The 19,552-nt window shown below is 46.0% G+C and overlaps 1 protein-coding gene across 1 annotated transcript; it reads left to right on the top strand.

The window, feature by feature from the left end:
* Positions 1-7,854: 7,854 nt before the first annotated feature.
* LOC142072044 (interferon beta-like) lies at positions 7,855-8,430 on the top strand. The gene has a single exon (XM_075128261.1). The coding sequence runs from the start codon at positions 7,855-7,857 to the stop codon at positions 8,428-8,430; it is 576 nt and encodes a 191-aa protein (XP_074984362.1).
* The last annotated feature ends 11,122 nt before the right edge of the window (positions 8,431-19,552 follow it).

Here is a 19,552-nt window from a genome sequence, read left to right as displayed (position 1 = left end):
TATTATTTGAATAAAACAGCTGGTGAAAGATGGGTGATAGGGTTATAACTCCTAATACGTCGGGCCCAATCTTTCTCCCATAGTAATTTTATGCATACAGCTATTTCAAACGCATGCTCAAATCTTTTCAGAGTAGCATATAATTTAGTGCTTCTTTACCACACACAATATTCTATATGAAAAATATACCAATATATCATAACTGCTAACTAAAGACAAAATATTGTTACGTAATAACTAACTATCCCAAATAGAAAAGAACAGTGAGAAGACCCCTTTCAACAACTGTCTCGTTTGACAACGTTCCAGTTAGGACACCAGAAAATGGGGGGTCTGTGTTCACACTCTTCTATCCCATCAGCTCATTTTGCACATAGGGACGGCAGAGGCTTCTTATTCTGCTTTTCTTTCTTTTGTTTACCGCTAACTTCAACAGCTTTAGTAACAACAAATTGTGATAAGATGAGATAAGATTCTTAATTTGCTTTTCTTTCTTTTGTTTACCCCTAACTTCAACAGCTTTAGTAACAACAAATTGTGATAAGATTCTCGAATCAGCAGCTTTCGAGACTCCTATCAGTCCATCTTGAATTAAGCAAACTGCCAAACTTCAACTGCACTATTTATGTCCTCCTTGGCATTGCCAGACTGATTTATTCACATGAGAAAATGTTAAACAGAAGATTTTGCTGAAAATAGCCCAGAGAAACCCAGAAAGAGACTGCCAAAGTGGCCATCCAGGTGATCCTCCACCAGATTTCCTACATCCAGGGATGAAAGTAACTTAAAGGACTTACCAGTATGCCACAGTCCTGAGCAGGGGGTAGGGCCTCAACCGGAAGAGGCGTGGCCTCAACCGGAAGAGGCCCAGCCTTTAAATCTCAGGTCTTTAAATCCTGGGCTACCATCTGCAGAGGCGGCTGGGTGTGCCGGAGCTCGGGGTGATTTAAAGGGCCTGGGGCTCCATCCGCCGCTACCGCAGTGGAGCCCCGGGCCCTTTAAATCGATGACAGAGCCCCAGGGGCTCTCGGCTGCCTCCGCTACCCCGGGGCTTGGGGCTCTAGTGGAGATTTAAAGGGCCTGGGGTCCCTGCATCGGCTGGAGCCCCAGGCTCTTTAAATTAGGCACTCTGAAATTTTAAACTAGTCCAAATATATATTCTTTTCCTGCACTGTGAAAAGATTTTCAGATCATTTTACTGGATTTGTAAAAGTGTCTTTATGTTGATCCATTTATATTTATTCACAATATTAATGTATTGCTTTTATTCATTTTTCAGAGGTTTTATAATATTTATAAATAAATATTTATTTCTACAAAATAGCAACCTACAGCAGTAGTGATTTGTACTAATTAGATTTTTTTAAAAAAACAGAGACCCAATAAAAATCTTCTCTTGTTTTCCCTTAAGACTCCAGTTCAGCAAAGGACTTGTAAACATTTGCCTAACTTTAAGTACACGAGCTTTCCTTTGACATAAGTAGTTAAACTTGACAACATGCTCAAGTACATTGTGAACATAAACCCTGATTCAGCAGTGACTCCATAAGAAAAATAGCTAGGGTGACTAGTTTGACCACTCCAACAGACCACACACCACAACCTCAACTCTGCAGCTGTTGTGTTTCTGCCCGTTAACAGATCATTTTCACCCACAACATCTGTAGTTGCAAGTATTTGGAGCAGTAGCTCATTGTGATGAAATGAAAGGGATGATGGAGACACAGGCATTCTAAGGGGAAGACTTCAGGCTGTCTTGGTACCAAGTTGCTTGTCCCCTTCCTCCCCAATGAGATGTGTGTGTCAGGTTTCCATGTACGCAGACTCCGTATCTCCCCCACCACCACCATCAGGGAGGCTTACGTGGGTCTAATTTTCCCCCTCCACCAGTCAGGTTTGGGTACACTTGGCTCACAAACACTATCAAGCTTGTACATACCCAACGCCTCCTGTCATTCAGGCTTGTAAGTGTAACCCTTCTGCCAGGCCAAGTTGATAGCAGCAAGGGCCGGGTTCAGTACACAGGGGTTCCCTCTCACTAAAGCAAATGCAAAACTGGCTCGAGCCCCCACCCAGTGACCTGGGAAAATCTTACACACCCCCTGAGCGCCTCAAGGAGGCAATACTTCCCCTCTCGCAAGCACAGAGTCTTGGTGTAGTAGAGAATCTTTAATAACATGAGGCAAACAACATCAGCATTAAATTGGGGAAACACCACGACTAGTGTTCATTAACCAAACCATGAACACCGACCCACCCCAGAAAAATTGGGCCACATCCTTTCCCTCAGGCTCTTGAGTCCCAGAACCCAAACGTCTCTTGAGTCCAGCAATCCACAAATCACCCAAAGTCCAAAAAAAGTCCAGCCCCGGAGTTCAAAAGTTCACCTGCAGAGTGTTACTCCCCAATCTGGCTAAAATGTGCCTGGGTGTGGGGGAAAGAGGTAAGGGGCACCTTACGTGTCCTGAAGCTGACTGCCCCACAGGGCTCTGCTCCGCTCCACCACGACCGGCTCCGCTCTGCACAGCTCGCCGTCTCACGACCGGCTCCGCTCAGCTCGCCGTCTCACAAACACCCCGCTGTCTCACGACCGGCTCCGCTCAGCTCGCCGTCTCACAAACACCCCGCTGTCTCACGACCGGCTCCGCTCAGCTCGCCGTCTCACGAACATGCCGCTGTCTCACGCCCGGCTCCGCTCAGCTCGCCGTCTCACGAACAAACCGCTGTCTCACGACCGGCTCCGCTCAGCTCGCCGTCTCACGAACAAACCGCTGTCTCACGCCCGGCTCCGCTCAGCTCGCCGTCTCACGACCGGCTCCGCTCAGCTCGCCGTCTCACAAACACCCCGCTGTCTCACGACCGGCTCCGCTCAGCTCACCGTCTCACGAACACACCGCTGTCTCACGACCAGCTCCGCTCAGCTTGCCGTCTCACGAACATGCCGCTGTCTCACGCCCGGCTCCGCTCAGCTCGCCGTCTCACGAACAAACCGCTGTCTCACGACCGGCTCCGCCCAGCTCGCCGTCTCACAAACACGCCGCTGTCTCACGCCCGGCTCCGCCCAGCTCGCCGTCTCACGAACACACCGCTGTCTCACGCCCGGCTCCGCTCAGCTCGCCGTCTCACGACCGGCTCCGCTCAGCTCGCCGTCTCACGAACACCCCGCTGTCTCACGACCGGCTCCGCTCAGCTCACCGTCTCACGAACACACCGCTGTCTCACGCCCGGCTCCGCTCAGCTCGCCGTCTCACGAACATGCCGCTGTCTCACGCCCGGCTCCGCTCAGCTCGCCGTCTCACGAACACACCGCTGTCTCACGCCCGGCTCCGCTCAGCTCGCCGTCTCACGACCGGCTCCGCTCAGCTCGCCGTCTCACGAACACACCGCTGTCTCACGACCAGCTCCGCTCAGCTCGCTGTCTCACGAACAAACCGCTGTCTCACGACCGGCTCCGCCCAGCTCGCCGTCTCACAAACACGCCGCTGTCTCACAAACAGCTCTGCTCACCCCGCCGTCTCACAAATAGCTCCGCTGCACACTAGATCTTCCGGCTCCCCACTACTTGACACAGCTCTCAGTGATTTCAGCTCATAGTAGTGGTAGCCTTAGTGCTGGTGCACCATAAGGCTGAAGTGAATTCAGCACAGTACCTGTAACAAAACTCTTAATAGACCCAAAATTAGCTCTGACATTCCACAGTGGAGAGAGACAGAGGTGCAATTGGTGCTTCAGGCCCTCACAAAGGGGGCCTACACCACCAGGCACTAATACCTGTCTCAAGTCTCTCTCAATTCACAGAGTTTTGGAACCCATGTCCCTTGCCTAGTGAGTGCTACTCAGTTGATGGTGAGTCCTCCATCATAACAAAAAGGCCAAGTACAGTTCCAAGCACAGTTCCCATAATCAGGGTACTAACAATTTATTCTTCCCGCCCCAATAACAGAGACACTGGGGATCCCACAGCAGCCAAAGTGACCATTTGGGCAGTTATGGCCTATTGCTAGACGGGGTGGGTGTGCCTATGCAAATGAGATCAGCCCCTGAAGTTCTTTTCCACAACTTGCCACACCTCACCACCAGATGTCATGGTGGAGCCCACCCTGTCTCTGCTTACATAAGCATCTGCTCCTGCTTCCCTTTGCTCTCCCCCGGGTGTTCCCAAAACAAGCGTGTGTGCTTAGGGACTGCATGTTGCACCAACAACCACCAGCTGAAGGAGCACAGTGCATCAAAATTTCAGTTGAGCTGTGAATGACTAAAAATTACCCTAAACCCAAAAGTTAAAAATTACCTGAAAGCAAAAAACAAAAACAAAAACCATCCATTGGACCAAATCTTGTAAGGATCTCGTTGCCAAGTTTGGGTATGTAGATAGTATTTTTGAAGAGCTATTAGTCAGTCCCATCATTGTCTAGCATTAATTTAAGTCACACTCTAAATCTGGAGATTTCTTATTTAAAAGTTTTTAAAGAAGTCAAACAACCATTACATTAAATGTTCAAATAGTAAAAAAACAAAGTGTGTGTGAATTTTTTCACTAATTGGGGAAAAACTGCCTTTGGGAAAAAAACCGGGAAGGTATGTCCCATTTTAAATCCCTTTTGTAACACAGTCCAAACCATGGTGTCTCTAGTCGGAGACTAAATTCTTCACAGTCAACAGATGGCAGCATTGTAGAAGCTTTTGCCCTCTGTTCTCTTTAGCTCAGGGGTTCTCAAACATTTCATTATGTGGGCCTCATCTTACAAAAATTGATCCTTTCCCCTCCCATTCAGGATCAGGTAACATTTGTGTGGCAGGTACACCAAATGCTTACAAAGAAAGGTAGTACTAGAAACGCATTTATATAAGTTTCGCGGTCTTTAAAGGAACGTGGGATCTGCCAGTCCTCTGAAGACCATCACCCAGTACTCCACGTACTGCCACTGATTCAGGAAACTCAGTTTGGGACCTGCTGGTTTAGAGGCATGTACAAGGAGTTAACTCTGAAAACAAATGCCTCTCCTTTCTTATGGTGCAGTTTCTTCCAAGAGCTGTAGCCATCAGCTGTCCAAGTTCTTTCCTGCCCAAATCTTTCTCCTTTCATTCATTCGTTCATGTAGTTGGAGCCAAAGGTTATATTGACAAAACACAATCATGTGAGAATAATGAGAGCAAAATTACACTGCATGAAAAAGTCAAGGATTACAAAATCACCACCCCCAGAATGTATCCCCCGCCCCTCTGATGGAACATGGCTGTCATATAGCACCTGGGAGCCATACAAACTCTTCAGATTCTAACTGCTTTGTTGCTCATGGAGTGCAGTGGGGATCCTCCTGACATTCATCCCATCATATTGTTTATAAGCTGTGCTATGTGGAAAAAATCCATTCATCTACTGAAGAAGCCATTTGATGCCATGTATCATCTAAGATTTCAGGCCTTCCTGTGGGAAAGCCAACCACAGGGGGATAAAAAGGGAGGAACATGCTAATAATACATCCCCACTTCAGCTCACTTTTATCCTTCCGCTGGCAGGCAGGAGGGGATACTCGCAGGTTTCTCCCCAGCCTTCATCATAGAAGCAGATGAGCCTGTGGCTTCTACACAGAACTCTAGGTCTTTTCACACAGAGCTACTGAGTTTCTGCATCAGTTGTTGGGACCACTCAGAGCCCCGTTCCGGTCCCTGTCAGCGAGGTTCCATTACAGCCATGAAACCAGGGCTTCCTTCAGACTGCAGTTGCCTCAGACACTCTCTGTAGGTGACATGGAGAGATGCACCCACCAGACCTGTAGTAGCACTGCCCCAGCTCAATGCGCGTCTGCTCGTTCCAGGCCCCACACGTGGATCATAACTGTATGGAGAACACCCCAAGAGGGAACTGGGAGCAAAAGCTTCTGACTCCACGGCACCTCATCTCACCCCACACACCCTTCCATGTGGCACAGGGAAGAGGCATAAGCAGAGGGCTCTACCCCTGCATGGATCCTCTGCAGCAGGCTCTGAGGCCCTTGTAACCAAGTTTTCTCAAATAATAGACTGGTTCTTTGCCTACTTGCTGCAGGGAAGATGGAAGTAGGGGTGCTGGGGTTGAGCAGCATCAAGTAATATTAGCAAGTGAATGCATGGTCTCCATTATATACAGTGTTTACAGTTTTGTTCACTGGCTTTCAGCAGCCATACAACAACAACTATTCAAGTACCCCTAAATTATTGTCACCATATAGATTTATTGAAAAAGATGATTTGGCTCCCCTGCCCCGCATTACCCTGTGATTACTTTGTTACCTTATCCTCTCCTGGTATTCATACTACAGTACTTATTTCCCTCTCTCCTCAACATCTTCTCTGGACTTCACCCTCGTGTGGGATAAACATCCCCAACACCCATGGAAAGTAACGCGAGAATGGGGAGCGTAGTGCATGGCAATCTGGGGGCTCTGGTAAGTCTGCTTTCTCTGCACTATTCAGAAACTTTCATGTCGCTGATATAAGACTCTGATAGTTCTTATCAAAGTGCAGGAAGCCTTGGGAGACTCTAACCAAATTAATATGCACAGAAATGTTTTCATGGTTTATTCAGGTGATTCTTCCTTTCTAATTTCAGTGAAAATAGTTTTCTTTTTGGATGAAAACACATTTTCCTGCCATGATGGCAAAATCCAGCACAACAGTCTGTGCTAGGGGAAGAGAACCAGAAAATGAAATGTGACCACAGGAAACAAAGAGGCTAAATCAAAGCTGAAGAATTTCCCTGCCCACGCCAAGGGGAAAACAAAAAAGTTAAGAGAAGGAACTAGCCAAAATGGTGAACACTGATTTTGATTTTCAAAAAATTCTTTGAATGACTACAACCCAGGGACATGCCTGTTAAAAATACAAATCAGGACTTCTCTTCATAACCTCCTTCTGGCCCCACTGTAACTCACAATCATCCATGTGGGTACCTCTCTAGTATGTGTAACTAATTGCTCATCCTGTTTTACGAATTACCTTCCATTTTTCACCACTGTCAACTACTCAGAGTGACCAATAGGACAACATGTTCACACCATCTAACTGCATCAATTGCTCAGCTTCAGTATATACATTGACATCTGGAAGTAAACAAAAAATGAAAAAAGGTTCCATTCTCTCAGAGCTCACTCTCCTGTGTTTTCCTAGAAGGAAGATACCGATATTTGCTGGTGTCTACATATTAAGTGTGCTTTTCAGGTTGCATGACTGAAGTTGAAATTTACCATTATTTTTGGGAGGCCTAACATAGGTGCTGCCATACCCCCTGGCTTGAAGTGGTTTCCTTCATATTCACAGTTTACAGTTTGGTTCAATGGCTCTCAACAGCCCCACCATACAAACTGTTCCAGCTCCCCTGAGGCCAACGCTTTCCTCCCACTTCCTCCAGGCCTCAAAACTTTAAATATACCTAAACTAGTTTTGTCTGTCAAATAAAGGAAGTGATGAATGAGAAAAGTGTAGGGTTTGATGAATTGGCGGTCTTCTCATTACCACTTCTGAAGTGTGGATGATCTTATTATATTAGATCTTTAAACTAATGCATCATGAAAAGCCTGTATGTATGTGGATCCAGCATAAGTGAAAGGGGTTTGGTCACTTTCACAACAATACAAAAAGGAGGAAGCGTGGTAAAAGAATCTAGAAAGCAGTGAATTATACAGAAAGAAAAAGACTGAAGCCTCCAGGAGGGAAAAACCTTTCAAAAAAACCAAGAAAATGATGAAACAAAAATTCTGCAGCCAATTATTTAAAGTCAGAGACATGAAGGAAAAACACAGCAGTCTACATAGGACCCTCAACAAACTCCAGGCTCAAGGTTCCACACAAAGAAAAGAAGTGGAAGACATCGGCATGACCACCAGTTGTTTGCTGCACATTTGCCTCATACTGCTCTTCTCCACTGAAATCTCATCTCAGGTCTGTACCATGCTTCACTTCCAGCAGAACAAAGTGAACAAAGAGAGCTTGGAGCTTCTGGAGAAAGTGAGCGGAAATCTCCCCTCACAATGCATAAATGAAAGGGCAGCTTACAAACCCACCCAGGATGTCCTCCAACTCCCAGTGTCCCCGAAGGAGAATGCCAAGGTGGCAATTCAAGAGATCCTCCAAGAGATCTTCAACATCTTTAGCAAAAACCTTACCCAAAGTGCTTGGGATGGGGCTTCCATAGTCAGGTTCCAAAATGGCCTTTACCAGCAAATTCAGCGGCTGGAGGCATGTTTGAGAGCACAGACAGAGAAGGGCTTAACCAACCCAGAAAGTCAGGACCTCCAGATCACCAGTCGGAGAGTGAAAAAATACTTTCAGGGGATAGATGCTTTCCTGAAAGAAAAGCAATACAGCCTGTGTGCCTGGGAGATCATTCGCGTGGAAATACCCAGATGTTTTGTACTGATTGACAAACTCACTCGAAGGCTGAGTAACTAAGGTACAGTACAAAACTTTTCCCTGGAGTAAATGAATTCACATTAAGGTAATTTATACAGCTGAACAGAGATAACGGATATTTTATAACTCTGCTTATATAGGGCCTGATCCTTCTTCTGTAGGATCAGTGGCCAAATCGCAACTGATTTCCATGGCAGCAGCTTTAGGCTCTTCCTGTCCTGTGCTGGAATTGGATTTTCAGTGACATGGATTTATTTTTTGGTGTTTCTACTATTGTTTATTTTTGCACATCTTCATACTCTCTCACATATCAGTACTGTTGTGCAGTAGGGAATTGGCAGACCATGCAACAAAGTACACATATGTGGAATCCTTCGGCACCTCACCAGCACTTTGTGGTATGGGAGGGAAGGAAGTATCATTATCTGATGACCAAAGTACTCTGACTTCGACATACGTAGTGTGTTTCTACAATTATCAGCATGGCTATTAATTAATTTGTCCTCATGAGAACTATTTCTAGTATTCCAAGGTTTGAGAAGCTTCCTAGAGACATTTTAAAAAAATATGAAGATACTAAAAGACTTGTGAGCTTACGTGTGGAAAAGATATTGTCATTTAATTTCTTGAGATCAATTCAGTGAAAATTTTACTTTTTCCCTTTGTGTTGCAACTATTTCCGATTTCATTTCAGCTCCGGATGCTGCAACTACTGAGGTGAAGACAGACGGATGCAGTGGAATCCCTCCTCTCTGCACATTCTTCCCACAGTGACATCTAACACTCCATAGTCCTTGACGTATTACGCCGTACATTCACTCTCATGAAATTCCAACTGCACAAATTTCATTTTATGTGATAATATTCTGTTCATTTACTCAGTGTTTAAAATGCAAAATGAAGGATATTGATGCAAAAAAGTTGCAAGACAATTAAGAATTATAAAAGAAAGGGTTGGACCTTAAACACTGTTGACATTGTGTGTTTGCGCTATATTTCTATGGTTCATCTCTTATCTGTTCCAATCTCACCTCTGAACTGTAACATGCAGTATAACCACAGTATAACAGCATAACACATGTGAACTGGAACAGCTTCCAAACAAGCTCCCTGAGGCGGGAGTTCCATTCAGAGATTCCAACATAGACTCATCAGCCAGCTGGACATCTGGAGACAGGTTTGGTTGCAATGATGGAAAGCGGGACTCTTTTACAAGGAAGGAAGGATCTTCAGCTCACCAGGATGATGGTGAAGAGATACCAGTTATTTCCTCTAGCAGACAAGCAGTTCAGCATCAGCGCTGGCAAGAGAATCCAAGTGGAATTACGCAGTTTTCAACTACAGGACAAAGTCACAAAGAAGTTTAGAAATTAAAAATACCAACCTGTTTAGAAGGACTAACTGAAATCAATGAACATTTTAGACATGATTTACAATGAGATGCAGTGGAATTTTAAAAGCTGTTGCGACTATTTATTCTATTTGTGCATTGTGGAAATAGTTTCAGATCATTTTATGATATTTGTAACAGGATATTTATATCAGTCGATTATTTATTGCTCTTATTTATATTTTATCGTAGATTAATTGGAATAAATTATTATCTTATACAAAATGGCAACAGAGTGGTAGTGATTTGGTTAAAAAAAAATCCAACCAAACACTCTTTTATTGTTCAGCCTTAAAACCCCAAGTCCAGAAAGTACTTATGCATGTGACTTCTAGTATGTGACCCATCCTACTGGTGTTCATGCTTCCAGCTGGGAACATACTGAGATACAAGGATGAATCAGTGTGCAAGTTCACTGTACTTCCATAGGAAAAAAGGAGGTATAGAGTGATAATTAATCTTTCCATGATAACAAACCATGCACCACACCTGATCTCTGCCTCTTTTTCCTCTGCTACTTTTTCCTTGGTTATTTTCCCCGAGCAGATAACTTCTTGTTGTGGATGTTTGGTGGAGTAGATGTGCTGGAAGAGGCCAAACTACTGCTGGGAGCAGGTGCGGGGCAGGGGCGGGGAGGAGGCGGGGGAGAAGAGGGCACCAATCAAGACAGTATATACCTTCAAACACACACCAGTTAAGTTACCATTTAATTAGCTTGCCTATAACTCCATCAATCACGTTTGTGTGCCTTCACATACCACCTCCCCACAATACATTTACAAGCACCACCCCCGCCCATTAAGTGTGGGCTTCCATGAATGCTCATCATTTGTCTGTCCCACACACACATTCGGTTCCATCATTTTTGTGTGAGCACAGCACAGACAAAATTCATTCTTGAGTGCACACCACAAATAAACGTCCATGTGAGTAATGAGAGTGGGAATAGGGCATTAGAATGAGGATTATCAAAGTTTCTCTGTCACCTCTAAAATGCAGCCCCCAGTTTGGGGGTGTCAAGGTTCCTTCCCAACTCTGAACTCTATGGTACAGATGTGGGAACCTGCATGAAAGACCCCCTAAGCTTATTCTTACCAGTTTAGGTTAAAAACTTCCCCCCCAAAAAATATCCCACCAAGCCCTACACCCGCTTTCCTGGGGAAGGCTTGATAAAAATCCTCACCAATTTATATAGGTGAACATAGACCCAAACCCTTGGATCTTAAGAACAAAGAAAAAGCAATCAGGGTCTTAAAAGAAGAATTTTAATGAAAGAAACAGTAAAAGAATCACCTCTGTAAAATCAGGATGGTAAATACCTTACAGGGTCATCAGATTCAAAACACAGAGAATCCCTCTAGGCAAAACCTTAAGTTTCAAAAATATACATTCCATTCAGCACAGCTTATTTACCAGCCATTTAAACAAAAGGAAATTGAATGCATTTCTAGCTAGATTGCTTCCTAACTTTTTACAGGAGTTCTGAAGAGCATTCCTGATCTGTTCCCGGCAAAAGCATCACACAGACAGACAGACAGACCCTTTGCTCCCCCCCACTCCAGCTTTGAAAGTAACTTATCTCCTCTTTGGTCATTTTGGTCAGGTGCCAGCAAGGTTATCCTAGCTTCTTAACCCTTTACAGGTGAAAGGGTTTTGCCTCTGGCCAGGAGGGATTTTATAGTTCTGTATACAGAAAGGTGGTTACCCTTCCCTTTATACTTATGACAGGGGGAATACATCAGTCAGTTACTATCCAGGAACAATACTGAATTCTTCTGAAAAAGTCTAACTGCCCCAAACCTATTCTGTGCCAGAGAGAAACCATTCCCATTCATGCCAGCAGACCTTGAATTAAAAAACGGGCCATGCTGAGTGGAGAATTCAGTTGAGCTCTTTGACAATATCACCTGTATTATAAGGAGCAGCCAATCCCAGCTCGCATTTCTTAAAAGAGAGGAAAACTGTGTAAATATCCCCCACTGAAGTTCTCCCACATCCTTCCAATGGTGGGCAGGAAGGAGGAGGAGCAGGTTGGACCCCAGCCTTCCTTCTGGAAGTGGCTGTAATTCCATCTCCACACTCAGCAGAGTCTATGGTTTCTGCACTGATCAAAAAGGTCTCTCCAGACACAGATCTGCAGCATCTGTCTCAGCTCTGGTCCCATTAGATTCCCTGCCCCAGTCCTTTTAGTGCCAAAGAGTATTTTCAGAACTATGATCCACCTACACAAAACTTGGCGGAGAGGTGGACCCTCACTAGATCTGATGCCACCAGCAGGTTTATCACTATAAGAGCTGAGAAAGGAAAAGGAAAAAAAAATAGAAATCAGCTGTTGCCACCGGCTAAGTAAAAACCACGTGCAAAAACCTCGTAAGACACCAAAAATACAACCCTGTTCTTAAAAAGGGTAAATATTAAAAAAAAAAAGAGAGAGAGAGAGAGAAAGCTAATCGCATCTTTCTAGACATTTCCTGATCTACGTAGATATCTGGGGGTTTCAAATTAGTAGTTTCTAGGTATGATACTGATGATATTTCATACCTGGCACCAGGCTGCTGACAGCAGAGCTGCTGCCTTCTTGTACTCTCCAGCTGGGAGTACAGACAGACAGATAAAGGGAGAGTTTTTCCTCCATTTTAAGAAGTTCCAGCATGGTGAGCACTCACTTCCTTTCACTTATGCTTTGCAAAGAGACTTTTTACCCCTTTACAGGTAAAGCAAGTAGAGAACATCTGCTACGATGGATTTTACATCTAACTGGCTGTCCATAAAAGGGAGCTTCCTCCCACCTTCATTTAGCACAACAGCTTCACAAAACTTGCAGCCACCGGCCCCCCTCTGGCCTTGGGGCCACCGGTTAAGCCATAGACTCCTCCGCCTCCTGTAATCTCACCTCTTGGAGATTCCAGCATGCCTGTCTCTCGCTCATCCCCCTTTGTTTTCCTGCACTCCAGTCAGTTACTGCAGGATTCTCTGTCCATGCGGTGCACTTTGATTCCAGTTGTCGCGGAGTCACTGTGTGATGCTCTGGAACTACTCCATACGAAGCCAGTCAGGACTCTGCGGGAGCATGCCTCCTCTCTTTGACCATAGTGCTTCCAGGGCAAGAAGCTTATACAGCTTTGACCTTCTTGGGTCTGACCTTTGAGCATTCAGCATCCCCTTTTCACACTGTGCGCTTCCTACAGTGAGTCCGCACAGGCGGGGTCCTGGGGAAGCGAAAGGGCCCTGTGCCCCAACTCCCTAGTCAGAGGTGACTCTTAGCCAGCGTTAACAGAAGGTTTAGTCGTCAACAGGAACACAGAGTAGAACGGAGCTTGCTATTACAGACATCGGTGACTTTCAGCCAAGTCCATCTTGGAAATCCTGAGCCAGACATTGTAGAGCTGTGCAAAAGGAGAGGGCTGCACGCTGGAATTGGAAAATTCACCAAGGCACAGCTGATTGCCCAGTTGGAAGAGAATGATCACGCTAAGTAGCCGGTTCCTGAGCCAGCTGGGGCCGCGAGAGAGGCTGGGAGCAGCCAGGCAGCCTCTGGGGTCATCCCAGCCACCGACCCAACCGGGGATGCGGGAGGGGCTGAAAGCAGCCAGGCAGCCCCAGGATCCACTTACCTGACCAGAAGGAGATCTTCCCGACCGAGTTCCCAGTTGGTGGAGCTGAGACGGTTGGAGTTGGAAATGGGACTGAAACTGCCTCCGTTTAAGGAAGGGGATGATACAGATGCCTTCCTCACTGCCTTTGAGAAGCCCTGCAGTGTGCACCAGGTTGGCTTGCAGACGGGGTTCAGCATCTGGCCCCCTTACTGGGTCCCAAAGCCATAGAGATGTTCAGCCAGATAGATGAGGTGGAAGCAGGGGACAATGAACTGTTCAAACAAGCCCTGCTGCGCACATTTGAGCTGACCCCGAGGCATACAGGAAAAGGTTCCGGAGTGTGCAGAAGACCCAGGGGATGACCTATCTGAAACTGGTCACGCTGATGGGGAAATACACCCACCAATCGGTAAATGGGGCCAGGGTCCAGACCAAGGAGGATGTGATTGAACTAATGGGGCTGGAGCGACGATATGAACTCTGTCCCCCTGATCTGAGGATGTGGTTCATGGACAAGAGGTTGAAGGACCTGCGCCATGCAGGATAGCTGCCTGATGAGTTTGTAGACAGCAGGTTGGGATATGGAATGAAATCCCAGGGGGACAGGCCCACCAAGAGGATCAGCTGGACCTGAGGTGTAATTACTGTGGGCAGCGGGGCCCACAGATGGGCCCGGTGCCAACAGCTCAGGGACAGGATGAGCAAACTGAGCCCTCAAAGGGTTAACTGGGTGGGAGCCCAGCCGGAGGAGGGTCCCCCAGAAGTACCGCCGCAGGCTACTGTACCTGGCCCATGATGTCCCTCTCTCGGGACACCAGGGAATCCAGTGCAGCAAGCAGAGGCTGCTACAGTACTTTTACTGGCCCAGGATCTTTGATACCATCCACAAGTACTGCAGGTCCTGCGACCCCTGCCAGAGGGTGGGGAAGGCCCGGGACAAAAGGAAAGCAGCTTTGTGGCCCCTGCCCATCATAGAGGAGCCTCTCCAGAATGTGACCCTGGACATAGTGGGACCCCTCAGCAAAGCAACTCGGACAGGGAAAAAATACATCCTGATGGTGGTAGATTTCACTACTCCCTGTCCAGAGGCGGTGGCCTTGTCCTCTATCCAGGCAGACACTGTGGCAGATGCACTGCTGACTGTTTTCGGCAGAGTGGGGTTCCCCAAGGAGGTCCTTACAGACTAGGGCTCCAATTTCATGTCAACTCTGCTCCGGTGCTTGTGGGAGAGGCGTGGGATCTGACACACCTGGTCCTCAGCGTATCACCCTCGGTCCAACGGGCTGGTGAAGAGGTTCAATGAGACCCTAAAGATGATTCTGAAAACTGTTATGAACCAGCACCCACAGGACTGAGACAAGCATTTACCCCACCTGCTGTTCGCATACCGGCAAGTGCCCCAGGAATCAACTGGATTCTCTCCTTTCCAGTTCCTTTGTGGGTGGAGAGTGAGGGGACCCCTGGACTTGATGAAGGACGAATGGGAGGGAAAGGCCTCCCCAGATGGAAAAAATCAGCGGTGGAGTACGTACTGACTTTCCCAGAAAAGCTTGCTGAGCTCACGGACTTGACCAGGGAGAATTTAGCCAACGGAAGCAAAAAGATGGTACAACCGCTCAGCGTGTGCCTGCTCCTATGCTACCGGGGACCAGGTGACGGTTCCCATTCCCTTGACAATGGACAAACTACAGGATGCCTGGGATGGGCCCTTGAAGGTCATCAGGCAGCTGAATGAGGTAAACTATGTAGTGAAACCCTTGCGGCCAGAGTCGGGCGCCGGCACAACAAGAGTCCATGAAAAGGTTACATTTCTTCTGGGACAATTAGATCCTCAAAAGCTGAACACATCTTTAATGAAACGTATTCAACACAAGAATGGCCATACTGGGTCAGACCAAAGGTCCATCTAGCCCAGTACCCTGTCTTCCAACAATGGCCAATGCCAGGTGCTTCAGAGGGAATGGAGAGAACAGGTAATCATCTCGTGATCCAACCCATTGCCCATTCCCAACTTCGGGCAAATAGAGGCTACCGACAATGTCCCTCTTCCCACCAGATTTTTCAATTTAAAGCGGATTCACCCAGTCCCTTAACTGTTGTCATAAAGACACACGTACATATGCTGGACATGGACTTTAGAGAAGCAGTCTGCAACAAATAAGTGGAACAAGTTTTACATTTCTACCTTTCTTGTATGACTCTCAGGGCCAAACGTTTAACAGACCTCCTGAAAGGCTTCCTCAACATTTGTAGGCAGATTTATTTGCAAGGCAAATTGGTCAGTTACATGTAGTTTCTGGATTTGCATAAGACTTGGTGCAAATGCCGAGGTTTGGCTCTAAAAGATCTGTTAGCTAGCACTCGAACAGGAAACTAAAACCTACTTCTAAAGCAGATAGCTAATTTATTTACTGGCTTTGAAAGATTGCCGCCACCTTTTCGATAGTCCTTCGTAAGTTCTTGTTCGTAAGTCCTTCCCAGAAGGTCACTAACAATAATATCCACTTTTATAAATAAAATATTTGCACACCAAGAAGGGACACCATCAAGGTGAGTTCTCCTAACTCCCTACAACAAGTTACCAAGTCTATGTTAAATTGAGGGGAAAACAATCAGTAAAGAAACAGATTTTCGTTTTGTGCCTTTTCTAGTTTGGAGTTTATTTATTGTTCCAAGGCAGCACAATCTATGGAGAATTAAAAAACAACAACAACAACAAACAAAAAACCCCGACACATTTGGGCTAGGCCAGGAGCTAAGTAAATTCAAATCTTAGCAGCACAATTATTTATACGACTTACCAGCAATACTTACTCATCCAAAAAAGAAGTTTCAAGGAGGCAATCTTTGATTTCATTTTGTATGAAATTTCTTCCAAAGGACTTATGGAACATGGAAGCAAAGATTTCAAAAGTAAGTGCAACCTGGGGTGGGGAACCTCGCTGGGCTCAGCTACCCTTGCGCACCACTTCCTTGGGGCTCGTAGGGGAATCCAGTCCCAACCTCAATTCTGGGTTACAGCCCAGGGCCCTGTACTGCACAGCTACGTCAAATTCTCTAACCATATTGCAGTTTTCCCTGCGCCATTTCCTTCCTCACCTCTTTACTTCCCTTCTAGGTCTCCCAGTCTGCCCCCTGGTTATTCTGGGTGCCTCCCTGCTCCCTCAAGACCCTGCAGCCACCTTCTGACTCCCTGCATTTTCTTTCCTCCAACCCTTCCTTAGCTGGGCCCACTCAGCAGTTAAACCTGGAATCACCTAGTTTCTTTCAGGTGGGGCCCATTCTGGTATCAGGGCTGGCTCAGTCAGGGGCTCTCTATTAGTATCATCTCAGAGCTCTGGATGATCTCTGAGTGTACATCTCTCTCTCTCTCTCTCTCCATATGGAGATTAATTTTATTGTCAGGCTCTGGCTCTGACCCTCTTACACCGATCACTGTAACTGACTTCTACTCTGGCTTATCTGTTTTCTTCTAATGATATTGGGCCAGCCAATGGTGCCAGGCTGAATTCCATGAGCTGAGGATCTGGCCCATTGTTCTCATGTTGGGCCAGATTCTGCCACCCTTAGGTTGACTCGTCCAGGCCCTGGTTACTGTGTTCCACTATGTTTAAATACATGTAGTTTGTTCAATACAAGCTCTCCCTGCCTTACTGTGAAGTACCCCATGAGCAAAGATTACCATAATTTGGACCTTATTATTTGGACTAGTTATGCTTCCATATTAGTTCAACAGCATTTCACCAATGGAGTTCTGTATACTATTGGGTGAATACATATCACAATCACAATGAGACTCCATGAATATGTTACATGTCTTCTGGGAGGGTTGCTCCCCAGCCAGGCTCTCCCCTATCATCAGCCCTTCAGTGGCTTGGTGTGGTGGCTGTAGACGTCGCTGGAAGAGAGAGGAAGAGCATGGCAAACATCTCTCCCTTTTTTCATGTTATTTCTTCCCTCTTGGCTTTGCCCCCTCCGCCTACCACTTCAAAGTCAGGTGAGCATTACCCCATCGCAGTCCCAAACTGTCCACAGGAACGGGGGGCAGTGACTCACTGGAGAGTCCAACAGATTCTTTTGTTGCTGCCTAGGCCAGCATCCTTTGTTCCTGTGAGGCTGGACTGTGTTTCTCCCGTACATGCCCTGATGAGGCGTGAACTGCCTCTCTGCTCTTGGAGAGTTTTTGCTTTGGCTTATTTTAAGCCATGAAGACACATTTTCAGCCTCACAACTCTAGACATGGAATTATAACCTATAACATTACTATAACAGTGCAGTAACAACAATTACTATCACATCACTATGACCACAATGCTCAGTGCATCTTGAGTCTTCCAAAGACACTCGACACAACAAACTTTGCATTAGATACCACACAATCATATTATAAGGATGAACACGGAGGTGTAGGCTGTTCCCACGAGGTGTAGAATGTCTCACCATGAAACTGTTCCATTTCTTCTGGGAGGATTAGATCTTCAGTAGCTGGACACATCTTTATGAAACTTGTGGCCAGAGGAGGTGCTGGCCCTGCCCTTGCGGCCCTGCAAGTCAGTGTGTTCACCTTTCCTCTGGGTGTCTTCTTAGGGAAAGGACTCAGAATATCCACAGCTACATGCTGAAACAGAACCTCAATTTTCGGGAGTGGCTGAAGAGGGGCCTTGACCTGGTCACATTGCACCTGGAGCCATACAAACTCTTCTTCAAAGTCTAACTTCTTCACTACCCCTATCGTGCAGAGGAGAACTGCCTGACAATCATTCTATCACATTGTTTTGAAGCTGTGCTGCGTGGAAGAAGCTTTTAATCTACTTAAGAGCCATTTAGTGTTATCCATCATCTATGACTTTAGGTCTTCCTGTGGGAAAGCCAACCACAGGTGGATGAAAGGGAGAAAAACACCACCAATACATTCCCACTTAAGCTCCCCCTTTTCATTCCACTAGCAGGCAGGAGGAAATGATTTCTGTGATGAAAGCTGGGGAAACTGATGACACGATGGCTTCTGCACAGAACACAAAATCTTTCCAAACAGTGCACCTGAGTGTCTGCATCACTTCTAGGGCTTTGTCAGACCTCCCTTCCAGTCCCTATCAGCGTGGTTCCATTACAGTCACCCTGTCAGGGCTGCCCCAAGCTGGAACAATGGCTGCTGGGGGCGTGAAACTTCAATAAGAGCGACCAAAAGCATGGTCTCATTCATATCCTGGGTTTGCAGTTTTGCTCATTTGCTTTCAGCACCCTGCAACATCTTCCCCTGAGATTTCACCCTGGTGTGGAATACAGATGCTCAACACCCCTGGAAAGTCATGGGAGAATAGGGAGCAGAGCCCATTACAACCTGCAGGCTGTGGTAAGTCTGATTTCTCTGCTTTGCAGGGTGTCTTTTTTAAATTTCATTTAAAAAATATATTTGAATTCTTTCATTCCAGGACACACTCGGTAAAAAATACATAATGTGACTTCTCTGCATAACCTCCTTCTGACCACATTGTAAATCATAGTCATCCACATGGGTACCCCTCAAGCATGTGTTACTATACTAATTGCTCATCCTGTTTTATGAATTCTTCTCAAATTTTTACTCCTGTCAGCGACATGGAGTGATCAACAGGACATGATTTTCACATCTTTCAGCTTCCTCTATTCCTGAGCTCCACTGTGTATATTAAGACCTGGAAATAACAATAAGTTAAGGTGTCATTTTCTCAGAGCACTCTCTCTCTTATGGTTTCACTGTAGGAAGATGCCGATGGTTTGTGCTGTCTAGATTTTAAATATGCCTTCTAAACGGAGGAAATCGTTAAAGTAGAGATTTGCCAATATTTTTGGGAGGCCTAACCCGTTCCTCCCACATTTACTTCTTCAATGCCTGGTGAACTTTAAATATTCCTAAACTATTTCTGTCTCTCAAATGAAGGAGGTAATGAATGGCAAGTGCACTGTCTGACAAATTGGAGGTCTTTTCTGTGCCATTGTGGAATTGTGGCTGACCTTCTTCAATTACAGAAATTAAAATATGACAAAATGCCTGTATGTCAGGGGTGGTCACTTTCACGCACACACAAAAAGAAAGAAAGAAAGAAAGAAATGTGGTAAAAGAACGAGAAATCAGCAAGAAGAACAGAAAGAAAAATTCTGATACCTTCAAGAAGGAAAATCTTGTAAACAGAAA

Source organism: Caretta caretta, chromosome 5 (assembly GCF_965140235.1).
Source record: "Caretta caretta isolate rCarCar2 chromosome 5, rCarCar1.hap1, whole genome shotgun sequence".
NCBI lineage: Eukaryota > Metazoa > Chordata > Testudines > Cheloniidae > Caretta > Caretta caretta.
This window is presented reverse-complemented; position numbering and strand designations above follow the sequence as displayed.

What these genes read in the sequence shown, in the direction of transcription:
- LOC142072044 (XM_075128261.1), top strand. Translation starts at nt 7,855, where the DNA reads ATGACCACCAGTTGTTTGCTGCACATTTGCCTCATACTGCTCTTCTCC.